At 49.7% G+C, this 24,043-nt stretch overlaps 2 protein-coding genes across 6 annotated transcripts in view; both read left to right on the top strand.

The window, feature by feature from the left end:
- TRIM62 (tripartite motif containing 62) overlaps window positions 1-13,853 on the top strand; it is a 37,832-nt gene extending 23,979 nt beyond the window's left edge. The window contains exon 6 of the mRNA XM_070385029.1: window positions 11,342-13,853. Within this exon, the coding sequence (XP_070241130.1) occupies window positions 11,342-11,892 (551 nt within the window). The 3' untranslated portion in view covers window positions 11,893-13,853. The remainder of the gene's footprint in view (window positions 1-11,341) is intronic.
- Window positions 13,854-15,339: 1,486 nt separating this feature from the next.
- LOC138991258 (splicing factor 3A subunit 2-like) overlaps window positions 15,340-24,043 on the top strand; it is a 30,875-nt gene continuing 22,171 nt past the window's right edge. The window contains exons 1-5 of one of the 5 annotated variants that reach the window (XM_070385044.1): window positions 15,340-17,522; window positions 17,631-17,819; window positions 20,519-20,641; window positions 22,550-22,698; window positions 22,887-23,019. In XM_070385044.1, coding sequence (XP_070241145.1) covers window positions 17,719-17,819; window positions 20,519-20,641; window positions 22,550-22,698; window positions 22,887-22,948 — 435 coding nt within the window. In that variant the 5' untranslated portion in view covers window positions 15,340-17,522; window positions 17,631-17,718 and the 3' untranslated portion in view covers window positions 22,949-23,019. Of the gene's footprint in view, window positions 17,523-17,630; window positions 17,820-20,518; window positions 20,642-22,549; window positions 22,699-22,886; window positions 23,136-24,043 lie in introns of those variants that run through there. The other 4 variants (XM_070385038.1, XM_070385051.1, XR_011467238.1 and 1 more) reach the window with 4 other exon arrangements.

Genomic DNA, 24,043 nt, shown 5'->3' with positions numbered 1-24,043 from the left:
GCCATTTAAGATAGAAGAAATGATAGCATATTTGGGGGGAGGGGGGCTTTCCTGGTGGCTCAGCTGCTAAATAATCCACCTGCAAAGCAGCAGACCCTGGTTCGATTCCTAGGTTGGGAAGATCCCCTGGAGGAGAGCATGGCAACCCATTCCAGTATTCTTACCTGGAGAATCCTCATAGACAGAGGATCCTGGCAGACTACAGTCCATGGGGTCGAAAAGAGTCGGACATGACTGAGCAACTCAGCACAGCACATGGGGGAAGTGGGGCACAGAAAAGATGCAATAGAAAAAGGTAGAATTGAGGATGAATGAGAGAGCATTGCTGGAGTGCTGTCAGGTGTGGGGTCCACCCCAGCCTCTGCTGGGAGCCCGCAGAAGGTAGAATACATGGGCACCGAAGCAGAGGGGCAGGTGGTGGGAGCTCGTGGGAATTGTGTTCTGATAGCTTTGCCTTTCACAGTAAGGTAGGAAGCAAGATCATCCGGTGGGATGAAAATGGGAGGTTGGCTGAGAGGGGAGAAAGTCTGAAATGGATTTCTAGTAGAATCAGTAGACCCTGGGACTCTGAGATCAACACCTTCCCAACATTACACAACCCACCAGGGCATCAGTCTAACCTACTGGCAGCAGGGAACCTTCTGTGTTGAGTCAGGCGCAATGTCCAATAGAGAGGAGACAAGGATGCAGAGGAGACTAGTCCCTAAGAGATAGACACTATTACTATTTTTTAGATGAGGAAACTGAGGCACAGAACTGTTAGGAATTGGTCATGGTCATAACCTGGTAAATGGTACAACCACGATTTGAACCAGATCCATCAGACCCAAAGGGTGTCCCCTTCCCTACTAAGCCTACCAGGCATTCTCTGGCCTCATACCACCAACCCAGGAAGGCTGCTGGGGAGGCTGAGGCTCAGAGAGGCTCACTGATTTTCCCAGGTCACACAGCAATCAGAGCTCTTTGCACCTGTCTGGATTCATTCTTTCAATCTACAAACATTGGAAGTCCTTTGAGGCACGTTCAGGAGAGACAGATGAGACAACAGACCCTGACAGTCCATGGGAAAAGGGCCATCATGAGGGACTTACACAGGGCCATGGGAGCCCAAGAGGCAACAGGAAGCTCTGGGTGGGTCAGGGAAGGAGCCAGGGGAACACTGAGCAGATGGTGTTTGCACTGAGCACTGAAAACTGAAGGTTTTCCCACTCAGGGAGGATTCGCCTAGAGGTATCCCCAGACAGTCCCTGGCATTGAGAACAATATACGCAGAGAAGCATCCCAGGATGCTCACGATTGGCCTCCAGGTACAGATGGAGAAGGACTGAGGATGATCACTGAGGGTGTGTGTCGGACAGGGATGGGGCTCCCCTCTAGGTGATTGAAGGCCGCCTCTGATGCATCATGACCAATTTCACAAAGATGAAGGGATACCTCCTAGTACCCTTTAGTCTGGATCTGTGCCCTCGTTGACAAAGGGGGCAGTAGTTGGGGGAAGGGCCCATTTTCCAGCCAACTGGGTAGGGCTCTGGACTATCCTCCTGGGGTGGGGGTGGGGGGGTCTCTGTGTGCTCCCAGCCTTGGAGGGACCTTCACAGTGGGACCCAGCAGGATGAGGGCCACGCATGGGTGAAGCGGCATAATTCAAAGAAGCAAGAAGCCCAGCCAAGGGTCCTGACCCCTCCCCTGACCCAGGGAAGCCCCTCAGGCAGATGGTCTCAGGAGCTGATTTATCTCAGCTGCCACCTGCCCCACCCCCGTCACAGCTCAGCAAGGCAATCCAGGCAGTTAAACCTTATATATCAAGGCACTGTGAGATCTGGGCCCTGCCAGTCTCTCCTTCTCCCTCTACATCACACCCAGACACACCGAGCCATCTTCATGTCTTACATGAGCCATATTCCCTCTCCTGCACACTTTTCTCACTTTTGCACAAGCAGTTCCCTTAACCTAAACCCTTGACACAAACCTCAGTCTTTGAGAACTAACTCCTACTCTCTTTCACATCGTAGTTTATAAACACCTCCTCTGAAATGCCTTCCTGGATTTCTCCAAGTAGCCCTGGGCTTTCCTGGTCTTGCTGTCTTATTAATGTCTGCATGGCTGTCTCTCTCACTAAACTGTGAGCTCTAAGAGGTCAGGGGCTGAGTCTGATTCATCACTCTACATCCCCAGCAGCCAGCGCAGTAAATGTTTGTGGATGATTGAATAAAGAAATGAATGAGTCCTGGTCTCAGTTCTGTTACTAGAATAGCCTGGTATTAAGTAGGTGCTCAGTGATTATTTGTTAAATGAAGGAACTTGCTGCACATCCTTGGATAAGTCCCTTCCTCCCTCCAAGCCTCTGTTTCCTCCTCTATTATAGGGATACTAGTGTTCCCTGGATAAGGCGATGGCACCCCACTCCAGCACTCTTGCCTGGAAAATCCCATGGACGGAGGAGCCTGGCAGGCTGCAGTCCATGGGGTCGCTAGGAGTCGGACACAACTGAGCGACTTCACTTTCACTTTTCACTTTCATGCATTGGAGAAGGAAATGGCGACCCACTCCAGTGTTCTTGCCTGGAGAATCCCAGGGATGGGGAAGCCTGGTGGGCTGCCGTCTATGGGGTCGCACAGGGTCGGACATGACTGAAGCGACTTAGCAGCAGCAGCAGCAGTGTTCCCTTCTTGACTCCCCCACAAGAGAGCAAACGGATGTGGGAATTTGCATTGCCCCAGGGCAGGCTTTCTCAGCCTCAGAACTATTGACATTTGGGGCTGGATAATTCCTTATCTTGGGAGCTGTCCTGTCCATGGTAGGATGTTTAACAGCATCCCTGGTCTCTACCCAACTAGATGCTACACACACATACACACTCAGATGTGACAACCAAATATATCTCATTCATTGTCCAATGTCCCCTATGAGGCAGATCCACCCCAGTTAAGAATGACTTCCCCAGAGAAAGCAGCCTGTAGCAGAGGGGCTGAGAGAGCCCCAGTGTGTGCTCTGAACATCCTGCCAAGGATAGCAGCCCCTGGGGTTCAGAGAACAGTGGCCTGGTTAGCCGGGCCTCTTCCTTTGTCTGTAGGGCCTGTGAAGTCACTCTGGCTCTTCTGCCAAAACCAAGGCCCTTTATGTCTAGATGGGAGGGGCAGGCGCCCCCAGGGACCTAGCCCTGGATTCTAGCAGCTTCCTGCCTACCTGCCTTCCAGTTCAGGCTTCCTACTGAGTCACCAGAGAATTTTATCTAGCACCTGTTACTCCCCTGCTCTGGAACCTCGACTCTCTACCTCCCACCCACACCCCTGCCCCACCCCTCAGCTGACACTGGAAATCCTCCTCCAACTGCCTGGCCTGACTGCCCCATCTCCTGGGCACCAACTTCCTCCCCACCCAGGACAAGTGGCCATTGTCCAGAGGACACCAGACACTGCTTCCTTTGCTCCTGCCACCTCCCTCTCTGGGCTGCTTTCTCCTCCCCCTGCTTATCTGAATCCAATCATTTTGGGTTCCAGCATATTCACTGTCAAGCTGTGTGACCCAGGGCAGATCTCCACCCTGTCTGAGCTTGTTTCCTCATCTGTGAAACAGATGGTGGAAGGGGTGATTTATGCCCACGGTAGGTAGGAGAATTAAATAAGATTATTTATTTGTGATAATAATCCTGGAACTTAGTAAACGAATGATGCCTATTTCTTATGATTATCATGAATCATCAGATGTTCCCTCAGTCTTGCTGAACAGGCTTTCTGGGGCCTAAAGGAAAGAACATGAGTGAAAAGATCTTAGCTCGAGTTCTGGTTCCACATCCACCCCAAGTGGCAAATTAAGCAAGCCACTTAATTCAGAGAAATCTCCTTGGAACCTCAGTTTCCTCTTCTCAAAAATGGGTACAATAATTTGTGCTGCTGGGGCTGCTGTGTTAGTCTTATGAACTAGAGAATGTGAAAGTGGTTTTTTTTTAATGCCCTACTGGGTCCAGCTGAGGGCCTGAGTAGGCAGGAGGAATCAGACTTTTTAAAGGCCTGACCAGAGGAAAGAACTGATGGTATTTCTTGCTCTGTCAGGCTTCAAAGTTGTCCTTGAGAACAAGGAGGCACAAATGACTTGCTGCCCAGTCTTTGGAGCTGCTGGACTTTGGAGTTTCTCTGTTGCTTGGGTCGCTGCAGTATGTGGTTGATGGTGACCAGGAGACAGATCCTGGGCCCCCTGCAGTCCACGCTCCTTCCTGAATGCCTTTTGACCTTGAGGTCTCAGTTCACTCCCTCAGTCTTTGCAACCCCATGGACTGCAGCATGCCAGGCTTCCCTGTCCATCACCAGCTCCCAGAGCTTGCTCAAACTTCTGTCCATAGAGTCAGTGATGCCATCCAACCATCTCATCCTCTGTCATCCCCTTCTCCTCCTGCCTTCGATCTTTCCCAGAATCAGTGTCTTTTCAAATGAGTCAGTTCTTCGGATCAGGTAGCCAAAGTATTGGAGTTTCAGCTTTAGCATCAGTCCTTCCAATGAATATTCAGGACTGATTTCCTTTAGGATGGATTGGTTTGATCTCCTTGCAGTCCAAGGGACTCTCAACAGTCTTCTCCAACACCACAATTCAAAAGCATCAATTCTTCTGCACTCAGCTTTCTTTATAGTCCAACTCTCACATCCATACATGACTACTGGAAAAACCATATCCTTGACTAGATGGACCTTTGTTGGCAAAGTAATGTCTCTGCTTTTTAATATGCTGTCTAGGCTGGTCATAGCTTTTCTTCCAAGGAGTAAGCATCTTTTAATTTCATGACTGCAGTCACCATCTGCAGTGATCTTGGAGCCCAAGAAAATAAAGTCTGTCACTGTTTCCATTGTTTCCCCATTTATTTGCCATGAAGTGATGGGACTGGATGCCATGATCTTAGTTTTTTGAATGTTGAGTTTTAAGCCAACTTTTTCACTTTCATCAGGAGGCTCTTTAGTTCTTAGTTATTCTTCATTTTCTGCCATAAGGGTGGTGTTATCTGCATATCTGAGGTTATTGATATTTCTCCTGGCAATCTTGATTCCAGCTTGTGCTTCATCCAGCCTAGCGTTTCTCATGATGTACTCTGCATAGAAGTTAAATAAGCAGGATGACAATATACAGTCTTGACGAACTCCTTAACCAATTAGGAACCCGTCTGTTGTTTCTTGTCCAGTTCTAACTGTTGCTTCTTGACCTGAATACAGATTTCTCAGGAGGCAGATAAAGTGGTCTGGTATTCCCGTCTCTTGAAGAATTTTCCACAGTTTGTTGAGATCCACACAGTCAAAGGCGTTCACATAGTCAATAAAGCAGAAGTAGATGTTCTTCTGGCACTCTCTTGCTTTTTCGATGATCCAGCGGATGTTGGCAATTTGATCTCTGGTTCCTCTGCCTTTTCTAAATGAAGCTTGAACATCTGGAAGTTCTCGGTTCACGTACTATTGAAGCCTGGCTTGGAGAATTTTGAGCATTACTTTGCTAGTGTGTGAGATGAGTGCAATTGTGTGGTAGTTTGAACATTCTTTAGCATTGCTTTTCTCTGGGATTAGAATGAAAACTGACCTTTTCCAGTCCTGTGGCCACTGCTGAGTTTTCCAAATTTGCTGGCACGTTCAGTGCAGCACTTTAATAGCATCATCTTTTAGAATTTGAAACAGCTCAACTGGAATTCCATCACCTCCTCTAGCTTTGTTCATAGTGATACTTCCTAAGACCCATTTGACTTTGCACTCCAGGATGTCTGGCTCTAGGGCAGAGATTACTGTGGTTATCTAGGTCATGAAGATCTTTTTTGTATAGTTCTTCTGTGTGTTCTTGCCACCTCTTCTTAATACCTTCTGCTTCTGCTAGGTCCATACAGTTTCTGCCCTTTAGTATGCCCATCTTTGCCTGAAATATTCCCTTGGTATTTCTAATTTCCTTGAAGAGACCTCTAGTCTTTCCTATCCTATTGTTTTCTTCTATTTCTTTGCATTGATCACTTAGGAAGGCTTTCTTATCTCTCCCTGCTATTCTTTAGAACTCTGCATTGAGATGGGTATATCTTTCCTTTTCTCCTTTGCTTTTCATGTCTCTTCTTTTCTCAGCTATTTTAAGGCCTTGTCAGACATCCACTTTGCCTTTTTGCATTTCTTTTTCTTGGAGACGTTCTTGATCACTGCCTCCTGTACAGTGTCACAAACCTCGTCCATAGTTCTTCAGGCAGTCTGTCTATCAGATCTAATCCCTTGAATCTATTTGTCACTTCCACTGTATAATAGTAAGGGATCTGATTTAGGTCATACCTGAATGGTGTAGTGGTTTTCCCTACTTTCTTCAATTTAAGTCTGAATTTTGCAGTAAGAAGTTCATGATCTGAGCCACAGTCAGTTCCGGGTCTTGTTTTTGCTGCCTGTGTAGAGTTCCTCCATCTTCAGCTGCAAATATAATCAGTCTGATTTTGGTATTGATCATCTGTGATATCCATGTATAGAGTCTTCTGTTGTGTTGCTGAAAGAGTGTGTTTGCTATGACTATCGCATTCTCTTGGCAAAACTCTGTTAGCTTTTGCCCTGCTTCATTTTGTACTCCAAGGCCAAACTTGCCTGTTACTCCAGGTATCTCTTGACTTCCTACTTTCGCATTCCAGTCCCCTATGATGAAAAGGACATCTTTTTGGGTGTTAGTTCTAGAAGGTCTTGTAGGTGCTCATAGAATCATTCGATTTCAGCTTCTTCAGCATTAGTGGTTGGGGCATAGACTGGGATTACTGTGATATTGAATGGTTTGCCTTGGAAACTAACAGAGATCATTCTCTCATTTTTGAGACTACATCCAAGTACTGAATTTCAGACTCTTTTGTTGACTATGAGGGCTACTCCTTTCTTCTAAGGGATTCTTGCCCACAGTAGTAGGTATAATGGTCATCTGAATCAAATTTGCCCATTCCAGTCCATTTTAGTTCATTGATTCCTAGGAAGTTGATGTTCACTCTTGCTGTCTCCTGTTTGACCACTTCCAATTTACCTTGATTCATGGATCTAACATTCCAGGTTCCTATGCAGTGTTCTTTACAACATCGGACTTTACTTCCATCACCAGTCACATCCACAACTTGGCATTGTTTTCACTTTGACTCCATCTCTTTATTCTCTCTGGAGTTATTTCTCCTCTCTTATCCAGTAGCATATTGGGCACCTACTGACCTGGGGAGTTCATCTTTCAGAGTCCTATCTTTTTGCCTTTTCATACTGTTCATGGGTTCTCAAGGCAAGAATACTGAAGTGGTTTGCCACTCCCTTCTCCAGTGGACCACGTTTTGTCAGAACTCTCCACCATGACCCATCCGTATTGGGTGGCCCTACACATCATGGCTCATAGTTTCATTGAGTTAGACAAGGCTGTGGTCCATGTGATCAGTTTGGTTACTTTTCAGAGATGCTTAAATGGATAGACACACCTGGAGACCAGATGGGCTGCCTTGGCTCCTTCTTTCTGTTTGTGTAAAACGGTGTCCCAGGACCTAGAAAAGAGCTCTGACCTTTAAAATGTTGAACCCCAGGGGTCAGGATTTGTTCATTCTCAGGAGAGTCTGGCGCCTCTCCTGAAAATAAAGGATGGGTGGAAGGTTTGCCAGTCCCCATACGGGGACTGACTTCTCAGAGTTCAGTTTGGTTCAGTCCCTCAGTTGTGCCCAACTCTTTGTGACCCCATGGACCGCAGCATGCCAGGCCTCCCTGTCCATCACCAACTCCCAGAGTTCACCCAGACTCACGTCCATTGAGTCAATGATGCCACCCAACCATCTCATTCTCTGTCATCCCCTTCTCCTCCTGCCCTCAATCTTTCCCAGCATCAGGGTCTTTTCAAATGAGTCACCTCTTTGCATCAGGTGGCCAAAGTTTTAGAGTTTCAGCTTCAACATCAGTCCTTCCAATGAACACTCAGGACTGATCTCCTTTAGGATGGACTGGTTGGATCTCGTTGCAGTCCAAGGGACTCTCAAGAGCCTTCTCCAACACCACAGTTCAAAAGCACAATTCTGTCCGGAAGTACAGAAGGGAGGACCGAAGACAGGACCTCTTTTTATGAGGGGTGGACCTCAGCCCAGGTTTTAGGGTGCAAGAGCCTCTTAAGAATCAGGTCACACCCTCTGCCTAATAAGGATGCCAGGCCCTGCCCCTAGCCTCGCCCTTTGGGCTGTTGGACCCTGCCCACTGTGGATCAGGTCCCGCCCCCAGCCTCGCCTCTACTGCCGGAAATGACCAATGAACAGCAGACCCCGCCCCTGCTGCTGCTCCTGCTGCTGCTAAGTCGCTTAAGTCGTGTCTGACTCTGTGCGACCCCATAGACGGCAGCCCACCAGGCTCCCCCATCCCTGGGATTCTCAAGGCAAGAACACTGGAGTGGGTTGCCATTTCCTTCTCCAATGCATGAGAGTGAAAAATGAAAGTGAAGTCGCTCAGTTGTGTCCGACTCTTAGCGACCCCATGGACTGTAGCCCACCAGGCTCCTCCATCCATGGGATTTTCCAGGCAAGAGTACTGGAGTGGGGTGCCATTGCCTTCTCCGGACCCCGCCCCTAGGCCCACCCAATGAGTGGCGGGTCCTGTCCCTTGGCTGCCTCCTAGAGTGCCCTCCGTACTCATCAGTGGCACTGTAAGCGCCCACGTTGCCCTACTTAGACGTAAGAGTACGGAGCTGAGCCCTCCAGCGTGCTAGTCTCTCGCCCCCTCCCCAGCCCCGTCCTTCTTCTCCCAGCCTGGGTTCTGCCTGTCGCTGGTCTCCTCAGATCATCCTGGCACCTCCAAGGCACTCATGACAGCTGCCCACACCTTGGCATTGTGCCCATCTCCTGTCTCTCTTGCTCCTCTGCCACGAACACCTGAGTATGACCCACATTCCACAACCAGAGGAGTGGCCCCATGTGTATCTGATTAGATTTTTCTTCTCTCCCGAGCTCCCCACAACACACACATACCTCCAACACCCCCTTCACCTCCTACCTCTTGACCCCACGGTGGGAACGCCCACATTCCATGTGGCAGGAGCCTTCTGGTCTGACAGGCTGCGCTGTGACCAGAGGACAGGGTGAAACGTTCCTCTGCTGACTCGGTGTCCTCCTCCTCATGGCTCCCCTCGTCTGTGTCTCTGGATAGAGAATTATGTTTCCTTTGACCTCTCTATTCACAGGGCTAATTGTTTCCATACAGCCCTCTGGCTTCTAAGAATAGGAAAGGAGGGTGTAACACTCAAGACTAAATTTATTCCTGACAGAGCTCAGGAAAGGAGCTTGCTCTAAGTCAATGGTCAGCTTTGTTAGTCGACTGAGAACAGGAGCACAGTTCGAGGACTGGCTGTCACTCCCTGTTAGAGATGATGGCCATCACTGAGGCATTTTATTTCTCTGTATACACACAGCCAGGCGAGGTAGCTGAATTTGGAGGTGATGTTCAAGCCAAGCATCATCATGGCCCCTCTCCACCAGATAATGAAAGCACCAGGGAGTCAGATGGAGGAGTCCCTCCTTTGCTCCAAGGAACTAGTGACAGAATTTATTCTTCTTTTCTCCCCTCTGTCTTACTCTGCTGTGGCAGTGCTCATCCAGGCTAACAGGAGCCAATTCTCAATTCCTTCTTCTGGCTAGGCATCAGCTCCTTCAGGGGGACAAGAGTAAACAGAGTCTTTGACAAGAGTTCATGAGACTTTGAGAGCCAAGCCTGCGAAATCAGTGTGGCCACCTCAGAGCTGGGTGTCCCAGCCTGCCCAAAGACCAACACAAGCAGGGTCAGTTTAATTTGGTGAGCCTTTCTGGAAACCTTCCCCATGCCAGGCTGTGGGGAAGATTGTATATGTCAATAAGTAGATGCTGGGCACGGGGCACACCAGGGAGAACCTAGCTGGAAGAGTATGTGGTCCTTGACCTCCTGGTGTACATGATAAGTTATGGGCACAGAAGACTATCCTAGGTGTCAGGAGAGAGGCACAAACAAAGTTGAGAAATTTCAGAGGAAGCAGCCAGGAAGGCTTCCCTGAGATGAGCGCTGGAATTGAGCCTCATGGGGATGATTACAACAAGCAGAGGTGAGGTGGAGGAGGGAAAAGTCTGCGTGAAGGCTTAGGCCTGACTGGAAGGGTGAGTGAGAGGTAGGCAGGAAGAGAAGGCTGGGGCTGGATTGCACCTGGTCTTGATTAGTCCTGGCTCTGCCAGTGTTTGCCTGTGACCTGAGACTAGTCAAGTCTCCTCTCTGGGTCTCAGTTTCCCCATCTGTCAAATGGGAGAACTGGCCTAGAATCAGTGGTTTTCAACTTTTTCAGACCCATCATATACATTTTTTTTTTAGCATTTGGGTTTATTTTTTTTTTTCATCATATACTTTTCATAACAAGTAATTTGTAATGATTCAAAATTAGTGTGACCTTCTCACAATTTCAAGTATATATGTACCTATATATATATGTATATATTCGGAAAAAATAGAAGGAAAATATTTATAATAAAATACTGTATATGTCAATATGTAGATGCTCACTCACAACCACCCCCAGAAAACATAATGAATGAGTCAGGTGCTCACACCATAGGTAAAACATCATTCTGCCTCAAATGCAGTCTGAAATAGGTAGGTTATCTTGGTCAATGGTGTTCTTCTTAGAGATGTACTTTCAAAAAAAAGCAAACAATTCTTAGTGAAGTTCCAGACAAAACAAATTCAGTGTTCCCCCAGTTTATAGGGTAGTTGCATTTCAAAATATTCAGTATATATTAAAACTGTACAAAAATTATTTCATATTTATGTATAAAATTGAGTTAAACTGTAGTTCTGGGTCATTGTAAACATTTTTTTCATCCACATGAATATCTGGGGGAGCATCTGAAACTTATTGGTGGGGGTATGGGACCACCCTGCACATTTCATTCAGGGCATTTAGCATCCCTGGATCCTACATATGGAGACAACTCAAACACCCCCACAAGTTTCCAGATTACCCCATAGAGTGATTATCCAGCACCTGAAGAATCTTTAAACTCCCTCCCAGCTCTGAAATCTTCCAGTTCTGGACCTCATTCAGGTTTACTCAGCAAATTTTTGCAGAGTACCCACTGTGAGCCTTGCCCCCCAGGAAATCATCAGTGAACAAGCCGCCATAGTTCTTGTCCCCTACAACCGAGTTTCAATCCAAAAAGCTCTTAACTGTCACCGTCCCATTTTACAAAGGAAGAAGCTGAGGGCCAGAGAGGGCAGGCTTGTATTCAGCATCACACAGCCTCCTGGGGGCCAGCCAGAACCTGGCCTCAGGGAAGCACCATAGAGTGGGTCCACAGCCTTCTCTCCACTCATCTTCTCTTCCTCCCCCATCCCCGCAGTGCCAGCCGCCCTGACCCTGGACCCGGGCACCGCCCACCAGCGCCTGATTCTGTCCGACGACTGCACCATCGTGGCCTATGGCAACCTCCACCCACAGCCGCTGCAGGACTCGCCTAAGCGCTTTGACGTGGAGGTGTCGGTGTTGGGTTCGGAGGCCTTCAGTAGCGGCGTCCACTACTGGGAGGTGGTGGTGGCGGAGAAGACCCAGTGGGTGATCGGGCTGGCGCACGAGGCCGCGAGCCGCAAGGGCAGCATCCAGATCCAGCCCAGCCGCGGCTTCTACTGCATCGTCATGCACGACGGCAACCAGTACAGCGCCTGCACGGAGCCCTGGACGCGGCTCAACGTCCGCGACAAGCTCGACAAGGTGGGTGTCTTCCTGGACTACGACCAAGGCCTGCTCATCTTCTACAACGCCGACGACATGTCTTGGCTCTACACCTTCCGCGAGAAGTTTCCGGGCAAGCTCTGCTCCTACTTCAGCCCCGGGCAGAGCCACGCCAATGGCAAAAATGTGCAGCCACTGCGGATCAACACCGTCCGCATTTAGTGCAGTGGAGGGCGACCATGGGCGCCTGGGCTTGGCCACCAGCAAGAGCCTTGCCTCCACAGACGGGAGGCCTGGACTCCAACCCAGCGAGGCCACCCCTGAGATCTCAGGCCTGTTGTTTACCCTTCAGCCTCATTTCCCCATCTGTGCAATGGAGGTTGTGCTCCGTGACTCGGGAAATGTCTTCCAGCACTGATGTTCTATAGCTCTGACCTTGATGGGGATGCAGTTGTGGTCCAAGAACCAGACCTGGCTTCTCCTCATGGCAGCCCCTGCCTAACCCCTCATCCTCTTCTCGGGCAGGTGACTGCGTCCCTGTCTCCTTCCTGCCCACATGCCCTGACCTCAGGATGTGTCAGAGTGTTGCCAGCAGTTGGCAACTGCAAAGAGAACCCTCTTATTCTCCCAGGCCTGAGACTTGCCCCTGACCAAGCTAGTGATGGGCTGTTTTGTCCTTGATCACAGCCCATGGTGGACACAGGTGGTAGCTAGCCCCTAAGTCGCCTGAGAACCACCCTCTCCTTCCACCCCTGTACCACAGGTTTTATAGTTCCTGATTTTCCCATTTATCTGTGGGTAAAAGTGATATTGGGCTTCCCTGGTGGCTCAGTGGTAAAGAATCCACCTGCAATGCAGGAGATGTGGGTTTGATCCCTGGGTTGGGAAGATTCCCTTGGAGAAGGAAATGGCAACCCACTCCAGTATTCTTGCCTGGAGAGTCCTATGAACAGAGGAGCCTGGTGGGCTGTAGTCGCAAAAGAGTCAGACATGACTTAGCGACTAAACAGCAACAGCAACAATACAAATGAGGCTGTGGCCTATGGAAGGCAACCAGTAGTTGAGCCCACGTGTTTCAGCCAGTAAGCCCACAGGCCTTAGGGCAACAGGATGGCACACCCCAAGGCTCATGTAGGACAAGCACCACTGGATGGTGGAGGTCCCCAGCAGCTCTGAACAAAGGTCCAGCCGGGCCTCTTGACTTGGTAAGAGTGTAGCAAGGCTGGGGAGAGCTGTTGTTTAGGCCTGAGCACTGGGGTGGGCTGTCGGTTAGGCCCCCCCATCAATCTTGGCATCTGTCTCAGCTGGGATACCATTGCGGAAAACATGAGCTGCTTTAGCTTTTTTTAATTAGACAAGGATTTATTACCAGGTCCCTAGTGGCTTTGCAAAATCACTGCAAGGGCTAGAGGAGCCGACTCTGCTGAATTTCCAGGAACAGCTCCCAGCCGCCAAATTCATCACGTCTGCTATGACCGGGAACGCTGCTCCCATCGGCAGGCAGCCACTGCATCAGAAGCTGCTGGCTGCAGAACTGTGCAGTCTCTGCTACTGTCCATGCCAGTAAATGATGTCCTGAGGCCTGCCTCCCTCCAGGCAATTCGGTTTCCAGATCCAGATCTCTACAAGGGATTCTGTTTGGGGAAACATAAATCAGATCCAGAACCTTGGCTGCAAGGGAGTCTGGGAAATGTACTTTTCTTCTTTCCAGCCTCATCCATACAAAAGGCACAATAGAAGAAAGTGAGAATGGGTCTTGAACAAGCTCACTTTCAGTTTTTGCCTTTGGAATCCACCTCTAGGCCTTGGCTTTGAGGCAGCAGAGCCTCTAGGTGTCCTGCTCCAAGGCTGTGTCCCTGTCCAGGACAGGCACCCCTAGAGTGAGCCTGCAGAACCAAGCTGAAAGCCTCCCACCCTAGGCTTTCCATTCCAGTTCTGGGGCCTAGATTCTGAACTTGGGGTCTTTGGTCATACCCATCTCAAAGGAACCAGACTAGCTGAACCTGGGGAGCTCCCACCTCACAACTGCTGCCCATGGGGACCTCCCTTGGGCAGGAGGAATCCTCAGTCTCACCCCACCCATTCAGCTACCAGAATCTGGGCCACCCCCAGCAGTATTTTTATCTTAAATGTTACCCATTTTGTGAGTTATGATGAATTTGTATTAAATTAAAGTTACAGGCTGTGAGTGGTCAGTGCCATTCATTTTGACACACACAGAGGCCCACCCATCCTGGCCCAGGCAGCATATATAAATCGACATGGCTAATCCACAAAGCAACCCGGCTGAGTAGCAACATACCCATTTTACAGAGGGGGAAAATGAGGTTCATAGAGAGGACGTGACTTGCCTACAGTCCCATGTCCCACACTAAGCGAGTTCAGAATTGAGCCCAAGGCACTCTCATCACAACTTACCAGTCAAGGAAGACTGTCAGTCTTGGCCTGGAGGAAGGCATGGTGGTAGCCTTGGAAGCAGAGAGGAGCTCATGAGACAGTGGCAAGAGACTGGGCCCTAGAACCCCAGAGACCTAGGCTTAAATCCAGGCTCTGTCACTGTGTGCCTCTAGAAAAATGAATTAACTTCTCTGGACCTCAGTTTTCTCACATGGAAAATGCGGATAATCACACCAGTCTCACATGATTTGTTACAAGCTGCAAAGTGCAGTGCATTTAGGGAGGACCTGCCTGTCACTAAGCTGCCTCCCATAATCCGTGCCTAGAACTGGGTGGCTTTTCTCAACCTCTGGGCTGGCTCTGCTCTTAAGGAGTCTATCTTCTTTCTTGTGCTTTGTGAGGGGGTGTGGGACCATCCAGGCCAGGCAGTTCCCCAGGTTCGCTATGTCAAAGGAGTCCATCCCACCTCCACCTGGCCAGGAGTCACAGCCCTGCATGTGGGCACACAGGTGTGTACACTAAGGAGAAAGGCCACTGGGACCCCCTGGAGTTGTGCAGTGCAGTGCAGCAGCCTTGGAAGCAGGACTCCTGGGCCTAGTCTTGCTTCTGTGCTGACTTGTATTGTACCCTGAGAGTCCCTTCCTCCATCGCCTCACCTATAGAATGAGGGAGGTTAGACCGGGTGCTCTGTAAGGCGCCAGGTGGATCTTCACCTATACCTGGAGGCGGGGAGGAAAGAGAGAGGGAACTACCCAAGTCACTACTTGTTTGCGGTTCTTGGAAGATGGACATGAATGAGGAGGAGGAGGGGCTGTTGGCAAGGGCGGAGGGAACGGTGTCTGGATGGCTGATAGCGCCCCAGTTTACAGAGAAGCTGTAGGGAGTGGGCCTGGGACCAGAGAACCCCATCACCCCCTCACCCCATGCTCTCAGATCCCTGTGACTCCTCCCAAGCCCACTCCTCTATTTTGCTCAGGGCATCTGTCCCCTGGAGGAGTACCCTGTCCATGGTTCTTCCTTCCCCTCCCCCGACTCAGGCTCAGCACCTGGTCCCAGAAAGGCTGCTTGCTGCCCCATCTTCACCCCTGGTTTCCGAGTGTCTGGGAGTGTAGGGATCTAATCTGAACACCCAACTGGGGACTCTGGGAAATCAGGGGACCTCCAAGAGGTATGAAGTGTCTGGAGACTTCCTGAATGAAAGAATCTGCGGTTGCCAGTATAACACCAGGAACCCACTTAATACAGGTAAGTGAAGAGGGGAGACAAAAGCAGTCCAGCCTTGGGGTGGAAGCAGGGATCAGCAAGGATCTTCCCCAGGGCAGGAAAGAATTGATAGAATGACAAAAAACCCCATTCACAACCATGTTCATGGCCAGCAAGCGAAGCAGTGGGACTTCCTGCACCTTATCTAACATCAAAATAAGTCCATGAAATCAGTATCATTATCTCAGTATTTGAGCAGGGAAACACTACTTCCCAGGGGACCCACAGCTGGTACTCAGTAAAACTGGAAATCAGACTCAGGCCTGTCCAAAGCTAAAGCCTAACTCTTCACTGGCCTCCCTGGAAATGCTTCTCAACTTTGAGAACAGCTTCAGTGACAGGCAGCACCCACCAGAAGTGTGATCCCCCTGGGATTCAAGGAGGGAACTTAACCCAGACTCCACACCATTGAATTATGCAACTGTGAGTTAAGTTTCACCTATAGACTCCACCTCATGTGCCTCCCAGATCAGAGGTGGACTCGTGAAGGCACTGTGACCCGGAGCGGGTCTCTCTCCCTTTCTGGACCTCTGTTTCCCCATTTCTATCAAGGAGGTTCAGATTCTAGCTAACTGATTGCCAAGGCAGTGGTTCTGATGGCCCAGGATCCTGTAAGTCTTATGTTGGTCCCAGGGCTTGGCCCGCTCAGCACCTAACAAGGCCATTAGCTCTGGGTCTTTCTCTCTGGGGTGGCAGCAGGAATAGAAAACAACAGAGATAAGGTCTCCTAGCAGCACAGTCTCAGCTCGGGGCTCTGGGGATGGGCCTCCCCTCCTGCCGGAGAGGCCATCCCAGGAGGCTGACTGCTCACACCTGGGCAGCATTCCTGGCTTCATCCCCTCCTGTCTGAGTCTTGGCTCTATTCACTCTCCCCAGATGCTCCACGAGAATGTAAGTTGCAAAGGACCCTGTCACAGGCTTAAATACAGACGGAAAGGAGTGGGATGAGGTTGGGGGAGGGGCAGTGTGCTGACCGAGGTGCTGAATCTTCATTCCCACCAGGGAATGGTAATTTCTCCTTAGTCTGGGACATCTGCAATTCTAGCCAGTGTCTCTGGGGAAGAAGGAGTGCTGGGAAGCAGAGGAGAAATGAGAAGGAAAGGGAATGACAGAGGGAGGGAGGGAGAAGGAGAGAAAGAGAGAGAAAAGGAGAGACGCATTTAGGAGGCGTAACCTCTAAAAAATAGAAAGAGATGGGGACTTTTATTTTGAAATATGCTCATTTTCCTTTGTTTTTCTTTTCTATCTGGTTTAAATTATGTGGATTTTTGTTTACCCTAGATAGAGTATAGAACAGTCTTCCATCTTCTTTCAAAATGTTGACAGTTCTATCATATTTCTGACTGTTACAAAATGCTCCCTATTCACCCTAGGAATTCAGTGAAGGAGGGGAAGAGTGGCCACTTTGGACCCGAGGACCAGGGGACTTGCTACTCTGATGTCGTGTCAAAGGAGGGCCTTTCAGGAAGCTAGAGCCAGAGGCACAAAGCCTCGGCCCTGGTGAGCTCCCCAAAACCATGGGCTGCAAGATGATCAAGTCTGAATGCTCAAGGCACCTAAGGGCTCCTCCAGCCCAATCTGGAGGCCCAGAGAGGGTTGGTTTCTAGTTCAAGGTCATATAGCACATGACAGAGCCAAGCCAGGGAACCCAGGTGAGGAAGAGGAATAAGCAGAGTCAGGAAGTCCTCTCTGGGTGGAGATAGCCCAGTTGAGCATGCTAGTCAGGATCATAGACTCCAGGATGGCTGCTAAGAGACCACTGGCCTCAACTCCATCATTTCACAGGTAAGAATACTGAGACCCCGACAGGAAGTCCATGAGGCAGAGCAGGCCCAGACCCAGGTCTCCAGACTCACAGCCATCAGTTTCTCATGCAACCTTTAATCTCCCCCCTGTGGATTCTGATGCCTCCTCCTACCCCATGGGAACTTGGAGTCAGAGCCAAAGGAGAAGGGGAGTGGCCAGGATCCCTGCAGCTCCAGGCACTAAGAGCTGGTTACCTTTCTCCATCCTCCTCCCGGAAGAGAACAGAGAATTGGCCTGGACCCCAATGGCCCCTCCTCCAGGGCAGAGTCAGTCGGTGCCTACCCACACCTGGTACCTCCCTTACTGGCAACAGAGTCCAGAGCTAGTAACAGCCACAGCAGGGACAAAGCCACCTGGGCAGCTGCTGGAGCCACTGGGAGTCACAGGTAAGAGAGGGCACTGTGGGTGATGGCCCAAGAAGGTCCCCTGATTCCACGGGGATTTGGGATTTTTTTTCCCTAAAGAAGGGGCTTTTGCCCCTTCTCTCCCTGTAGGCTGAGCCCCTGGGCCTGCTTCCTGTGCTCACTGCAAACCCCAGGTGAAGCCCCTCGATGACTAAGCTGCCAGATCTACAAATCAGGAATGGGGTCCCAGGCTCAGCAGCTCTTCTCCTGCCCCTGGGAGGAAGGAGAAGCAGATAAGGGCCCCAGGAAGTCCCAGGAAAAAACAGAGACCAGCTGGAGGTGTGTGCTTCTCACAGGTGTGGGCTGTGGGCCGAGATCTAGACAAACCTGCTAAGTCTGGAGTGGACCCCCACTCAGTCTCACTGACTCACCAGTGACCCTGGACAACTCCCGGCATAGCCACCTTACTGATGTCCATTTCTTGTTGGTTCAATGGAAAAGATGGGTGGCCCTGGGCTATGGGACAAGTTTAGAACCTCCAGTTCTAAGGTTCTAGCTTGAGGCAGCCTCATGGAATTTGTCCAACAGTCTCCATCCACCCACTTCACCTTCCCTCTTCTTTGGGGGTCTCCCTCTATCACACTTCTGGAATGCCCTCCTCCACCCCTTTCATTCCTCCATCAATACTTACCCTCCTGCGTTCCTTAGAGTAACTGACTTGTGGTTTTCGATGGCTCCTTCCCCAACCCATGCACATGTATAAAGAAACCTCTTTTAAAGAACAGCTAGTGGTCAGATTTCAGACACCACACCAAGCAGGTGGGAGAAAGATAATAGTGGGACTAGGAAGGCAGAAGAGACCTCCATATAGGCAGCAATACAGCAGCAGTTACTGTGTGGACACAGATCTGGCCAGAAACAACCATGGCTCTCATGTACTGAACCGATCCAAGTCCTACTCTTGACCCAGCCTTCAGCCCTCACTCCCCCTCGCCAGCAACAAACAGGCTAATGGTGACACAATACTGCCTTTCTGGTTTGAGGATCTCCTGGTGGAGGAAAAAAATGATGATGTGTATAAGATTAGCATCAGAGAACTCAGAATATTAAAATCAGGACTTCCCTTGTGATTCAGTGGCTAAGACTCTGTGTTCAAATGTAGGAGGCCTGGGTTCAATCCCTGATCAGGGAACTGGATCCCAGATGTTGCAATTAAAGATCCCGAATGCTGCAATGAAGATCGAAGATTCCAAGAGCTACAACTAAAACCCAGGGCACCCAAATAGATAAATAAATATTTTTTAAAAAAGAACATCGGGATCTCAAGTGGAGAGTGTGGAGCAGATTTCGGTCCTTAACACTTCCACTTGTGCAACACCCGTCTACCTCCTAGAATATCCTTGCCCTCCTTTTTCTTCCTGTTGAAATCTTACTCATCCTTCACGTCCCATTCAAGGTGAAGCTGTCCTGGTCATTCAGGTCCAGTGGAACCCAATGCTCTGCACCCTTGAAGCACTTTGGGTCTCCCACTACTACTAGATCATGAGCATCGTGAAGCAGGGATCACGTTCCCTGGGGTCATGGGTACAGAGAGGGTCACAGAAAATGTTTGCTGGGGAATTCCCTGCTGGTCCAGGGGTTAAGACTTTGCCTTCCAATGCAGCGGGTGTAGGTTCAATTCCTGCTCTGGGAGCTAAGATCCCATATGCCTCGAGGCCAGAAAATGAAACAACATAAAACAGAAGCAATATTGTGAGAAGTTCAGTAAAAAGACTTTAAAAGTGATCCACATCCAAAAAAAGAACTTATGAAAAAAAGAAAGAAAGAAAGAAAGAAAATCTTTGCTGGCTGGAGCTGGTTAGTGTCCAAGCTGGAACCGTGGTTCGTGTGTCCAAGTTGGGAGGGAGCGCAGAGACCAGGAATGGCTCCTCCCTAAAGATGCCCAGGAGAGAGCACCAACACACCCCCGGCCAGGCTCTGCGCAGAGAGACCAGGAAGAGCTGGCAAAGACTAGGAACATTGCTTGATTGTTTTTTTTTTCTGCCCATTATAAAATAACTTCTGCTTTTTGCAAAAAGATTACTATAGACATAAACCTATAAAACAGAAAGTCCCCTCCTTCTGCTCCCAGGAGTCAACACCTGTTTACAGTTTGTTGCAGGCCCTTCCAGCCATTCTTGTTTATACATAAACAAAGATAGCCTTTTCCTTTATAAAAATATGTTCGTTTTTAATTTCCTACGAGTTCTATGCGTGTGCGCATCGTGTCCGACTCTTTGCGACCCCGAGTTCTGTAAATTCCTACAATTTCCTGGTCAAAAGGTTTCCTCATTTTATTCTATTTTTAAATTTTACCTATTTATTTATCTCTGGCTGTGCTGGGTCTTCGTTGCTGTGCTCGGGCTTTCTCTAGTTGCGACCAGGGCTGCTCCCTAGTTGCACCAGCTTCTCATCGTGGTGAATTTTCTTGTGGCGCACAGACTTAGTTGCCCTGAAGCCATGTGGGATCTCCCCGGCGCAGGGATCAAACCCAGGGCCCCTGCATTGGCAGGCAGACTGTTCACCGCTGGACCATGAGGGAAGTTCCTTGCTCATTTTAAATGTCTTGCTTTCCTAAGTAAACTTTTTTTCTTATAACATGTTCATTGTAAAAAAATTGTGACATACAGTCAAGACACACAGAGTACATATTTCCCATCAGCCACTGTTCAGAGATAACCACTGCTTGTGTCTAGGTGATTAGGTTTACAGGTTTTTCTCCATGTGAGTACATATGCTTGTTTACAAAAATTGGAACACACTCTCCTGTTGTTCGCTAGTTTATTTTTTTTCTCCACTTAATAATAGATTGTGTGCATTTTCCCGTATTGATGAATAGTCTTCTACAGCATCAATTTAATACAATAAGGTTGCTTGACCTTGAGGTCCCCCTAGTAGCCTGTTTTTCCTGACTCCCTTTCTGAGTACGGAGCCTGCTGCAACAGTGAGCCAGAGCCTGTTGCACCAGGGTTTAACCTTGGCCTGCTCCCTGCTTTCAGGAAGGGAAGGCCCTGGAAGGCCTTGAACCCTGCCACCTCCGCCCCTCCTGGGATAAGGTTCCAACACCCCACAGATGGGCCCAGGGCCCCCCTGCAACTTCTCCACCGCCGCCCACCGGTGCAGTAAGTAGACACCTGCCACTTTCCCCTGCTGCTCTCTTAGACCCTGGGCTCCTTGAGTCCTGGAGGGTGGGGGACTTGGGCGATCTTGACCTTGAAGTGGAGTAGGGAGGCTGGAATCAAGTGGAAAGGGAGGGGCGGAGTGCCACTTGCCCTTGTACTTCAGCCAGCTCTTCAGCCAGCCATTTCCTCATGTTGCTGGGACTGGGGGAGTAACAGGGGCAGCTGGGGGTGGGGGGAGGGTGGGGGAAGGAGCTGAGCCACTTGAAAGTTTTCTGGTTCCCAAAGTAAACACCCAGCTTCCCAGCCCAAGCCCATGCTCTGCCCCAGGAATTTACCAGCCAAATAGTAAGGAATTAAGTGTGATCCTGGACCAGACTCTTATCCACTCTTTGGGCCGGGGGGCAGTGGTTGGGGGGCCTCAGTCTCCCCTCCAATGTACCACGTGGTTCTTAAGGCAAATTCCCTGCTCTGGAATTCTGTAACCCAATTCAAACCCATGTTTTCCCAAATGCTCTCTTTTCTCTCCAAGCCCCTGAAGACCTTATGATTGGTTAAATCTAATTGTGCACCAGGGCTTGTTTGAGGGATCATTAACATAATGTGTATGATTAGCTGTCAACTTGTTTAATCCTCACAACAAGCCTAAGAGGAGGTACCCACTTTTATCCCCATTTCACAGATGAGAACACTAAGCCCAAAGAGTTAAAATGATTTTCCACATTAAATGGTAAAGCTCAGATATGAACCCAGGGCTGTGGGACCCCCAAACCCACGTTCCTTATTATCATCCCATCCACATACCACTGTGCTGTATGTGCTGAGATCATTCTTCCCTTGCTACAGTTGAGGAAACTGAGACCAGAGAGGGGAGGTGGATTCCTCAAGGTCATACAGCATGTTCATGGCAGAGCTAGGTGAAGCCTGGCTTTCTGCCTCCCAGCCCACCCTCACCTCCTGTGCTGCCCTGGATAGCTTTCAAAGAGGGAAGCTGCTGAGCTAGAAACAGTCCTTGGACTGGAGTCAAATGCCCAGAACTGATTGGGGCAGTCAGGTAGAAAAGGTTATGTTTGTTCAGCCCAGCTTGGTTCTACCCTCCTCTGGCTCAGTTCCGGGAAGTGTTGACTTTGGGCAGGTCCCAAAGGAGAAAAGGTGACATTACTTGTGAGTGGGGGAGGGCTGGGCCAGAGGAGCCCCTTCCCCACTCTCCTCTTAGCCCCACTGTGCTCTCCACTCCTCACTCTGCCATTCAACCTCTTACCTGACAAACCCTTATTGAGCAGCTACTATGTGCTAGCACTGAGATGAGCAAGGACAGGTTTATCTCAGGTCTCCATCAAAGAGGTGACAGTGACCAGACAGTCACAGCACACGTGCAGAGGGCTGGGCTTGGACAGAGGAGAGAAAATCAGAGGGGCTACTGGAGGAGGTACCATGGAAGTTGAGACCTGCAGCATGAGTGAGAGTTGGGGACAGGGTTCCAGGCAATGGGAACAGCATGTGCCAGGGATAGGAGGCCAGAAATGAGATCATGTGGTTAGAGCACTGAATGTGAGCCAAAGAGGCAGCCTCTGCATCTCAGCTTCTCCATCTGGTAAATGGAGACAGCAGCTTGCTAGTGGGCTAAGACACGGTATGTAAAGCGCCTTGGGTTATAGCATCACTGCTCTCCCTTTTAGGCCACAAACATGTGCCTAGCAGCAAGTGCCAAACACTGGGGGAAATGAATCATTGCCTGCTTGTCCAAGGTCACTCAGTCTTTGCCTCCAAGCCTGTGACTGCTCTGTACCAGTCTTCCTTCAGACCTGCGGCCCCAATATGGGGCCCCAGCTACTGAGGCCCAGGGAACAGCCCGCCCTTGGGGAGCACTCCACTACCCCTGCCCTGATGCCTCTGTCCCTTCGTCCCCAGACGTGGGTGGCCTACCGGCTGCAGTGATCATCATCCCAACCCTGCTCTCCTCGTCCTCTCTCCTGATCATCAGCTTCATCTTATGGAAAACTTGCCGCCGGTTGTCCCGGGTCACCCAGCCCCACCTGCCATCCACATGAGGGGCCCAGGTAAGCCACTTAAGCACCTTCAGCCCGGGGGGGTAGGTTCTAGATCAGTTTTATTCTTTGTCTCTCATAAGAGAAGAAATTCTCCTTATTGTCTTGCGGCAACAAGGGATGATGTACTGAGTTGGATAAAGCCTCACAGAGGCCACAGCCACATGTGTGGCCTCACAGTCTCCTGTACCTTTGTCCAGGTGCTGCTGGATGTAATCATCAACCCTGCAGGTCAAGGAAGCCCATTCAGCAGCCCCCGTAACTGTGGCTCTGGGTGACTATGAGACCAATGCTGCCCTTACCACACTGCCCCCTTACCTTCCAGGGATGCTCCCTGCCTGGTGGGGCCTCCACAGGGAACCTGACCAAGGAGCAGGAAGTCCTCCTCCGGGGACTGAATGAGAATGCTCCGAGTTTCACCCCAGCTGTGGCATGGCTTAGCACGGTATGCAAGGCTTGCAGTCCTTCAACCTTTCCACTTCTCATATCTCTAAACACTAGCACTGCCAGTGCTTTCCTGAGGTCATGGTGTTTCAGCTTTTTCTATGGTTCTTAGAGGAGAACATAGCCCTTTAGCCCCTGGCAGGCAAGGCTTGGATGGCACAGAAATTTCCAGGAGACTCCTCGTCTACCACCTGAGACCTGGGATTCAGAGGAGCAACAAAGTGAGGAAATTGGGTCTCACACAGCTTAATACAAAAGCCCAGAATTCTCACCACTGCCCTAAGATGTCAGGATGTCTGCTCTGATTGTCTGCCAGCCACAGGTTCACGGCATCTTACATTCATCCAGTGGTACCCAGGTGTGTAACATGTGCCGGGCACGCCAGGTGCTGGATTTATAACGACAAATGAGACCCAGACTAGAATCTAGTGGCTGTTACAGAGCAGTGATAACAGGGTGTGAGAAGTGCTTGGATAGAGTATAGGAGTCTAGCAGGGTGTAAAGAAGAGATCAACTACAAGCTAGAGGAGGAGGGCTGGGGAAAGTTTCCAAGAAGTGGCATCTAAACTGGGACCTGCAGGATGATGGGAAGTTGCCAGAAGGAAGGTGGGAGAGGATAGTAGAGGCAGAGAGAAAAGAAAGTACAGTGTAAGGTGATGGCACACTATGGCCCACTTTTTAGTTTTATAAATACAGTTTTACTGAGACATAGTCACATCCATTCATTTATGTATTGTCTCTGCTTTTGCTTTACACAGCAGAGTGGCATAGTTGTCACAGAGACTCTTTGGCTCACAAAGCTTAAAACATTTATTATCTTGTCCTTGAAAGAAAAATATTGCTGGCTCCTAGAAGTTAGAGAGCTTATACTGCCCCTTAGGAACACAGTGGCTGTAGGGTTGAGGGTGAGAAC

This window comes from Bos mutus, chromosome 2 (assembly GCF_027580195.1).
Source record: "Bos mutus isolate GX-2022 chromosome 2, NWIPB_WYAK_1.1, whole genome shotgun sequence".
Classification (NCBI taxonomy): Eukaryota; Metazoa; Chordata; class Mammalia; order Artiodactyla; family Bovidae; genus Bos; species Bos mutus.
Note: the sequence above shows the minus strand (reverse complement) of the source record. Positions and strands in the feature narration are given on the sequence as shown.